Genomic DNA, 1,049 nt, shown 5'->3' with positions numbered 1-1,049 from the left:
ACTCCAGTCTGGGTGACAGAGTGAGACTCCAACTCAAAAAAAAAAAAGAAAGAGTGGTCAGTGGCTGGCAGTGGGCAGAGCCAGGAGGAGAACCCAGAGTTGGGCTCCAGGCCTGGCCTCCACCCTGCCTGCCCCCTCAGTTCAGCATTGCCTGTTTGTTCCACGACAGGCCATCAAAGATGTCACGGTGCTGGGCTGCAGAAAGGCGATGAAGAAGTTTGAAAGGCACACGCTCCTGGCAAGTGGGGGGTCCCGGCGCTGCAGTCTGAAAAACGGGCGAAGAGGGTGCCGGAGGGGCTCTCCCCAGAGTCAGAAGGCAGGAACCTGGGACCCCAGTCCTGCCACCGCCTCCCTGCCTGACCCAGCGCTGAACACGCCCCCTCTCTGGGCCTCAGTTTCCCTCTTCTGTCACAGGAGGGTGGCCGGATCGCTACCGTCCAGGATGTGCGCCGGAACCAGGAGGCCCAGCTGGGAGGTGTTCCCGCGGGAGTGGGGAGGAGCCGGCAGGTGCAGCCTGCCTGGGCCCTGACTTTGGCCCGCGCCCACCGGCAGGAATACCTCCTCGGGGAAGGAAACCTGAGCCAGCCGGCCGTGAAGCTTCTGGGAGACGTGATGTCCAAAGACGGTTTCTTCTATCTCAGCTTCGCCGAGGCTCTTCGGGCGCACAGCAGCCTCAGCGACCGGCTCCAGTGAGAGGCGGGGCCGACGCGCAGGGGCGGGGCGGGGGACCGGTCAGGGCAGAGGTGGGAGGGGCCGTGGGGATTGGGCGGGGCAGGAGGAAGGGCGCGGCCTGGTGCCTTGGGGCGGGGCTAAAGGGCGGAGAGGCGGGACCCTCCAGTCCCGCCACGCCAGCCTGGCGTCCGGGTCCTCCGGAGGAACCGGTAAGAACGGTACCTGGAGAAGGGCGTGGCCCAGAGAAGCGGCGAGGGTCTCGGGGTCACACGGCCCTCTCCCTGCTCAGGCCTCGGGGACCGCAGGATCGGGGAGCGGTGGGCGAGTAGGCGCGGGTCGCGGAGAGCCGGCGGGCGGCCAACCCGGGCGAGAACGCG

At 67.2% G+C, this 1,049-nt stretch overlaps 1 protein-coding gene across 1 annotated transcript in view; it reads left to right on the top strand.

Annotated features, from left to right (window-relative positions):
- The window catches only part of IL4I1 (interleukin 4 induced 1), a 14,453-nt gene that overhangs the window by 12,426 nt on the left and 978 nt on the right, over positions 1-1,049 (top strand). The window contains exons 6-7 of the mRNA XM_021711245.1: positions 170-238; positions 553-689. Coding sequence (XP_021566920.1) covers positions 170-238; positions 553-689 — 206 coding nt within the window. The remainder of the gene's footprint in view (positions 1-169; positions 239-552; positions 690-1,049) is intronic.

Source organism: Carlito syrichta, unplaced genomic scaffold (assembly GCF_000164805.1).
Source record: "Carlito syrichta isolate Samal-C Ts95f unplaced genomic scaffold, Tarsius_syrichta-2.0.1 Scaffold301956, whole genome shotgun sequence".
Classification (NCBI taxonomy): domain Eukaryota; kingdom Metazoa; phylum Chordata; class Mammalia; order Primates; family Tarsiidae; genus Carlito; species Carlito syrichta.
This window is presented reverse-complemented; position numbering and strand designations above follow the sequence as displayed.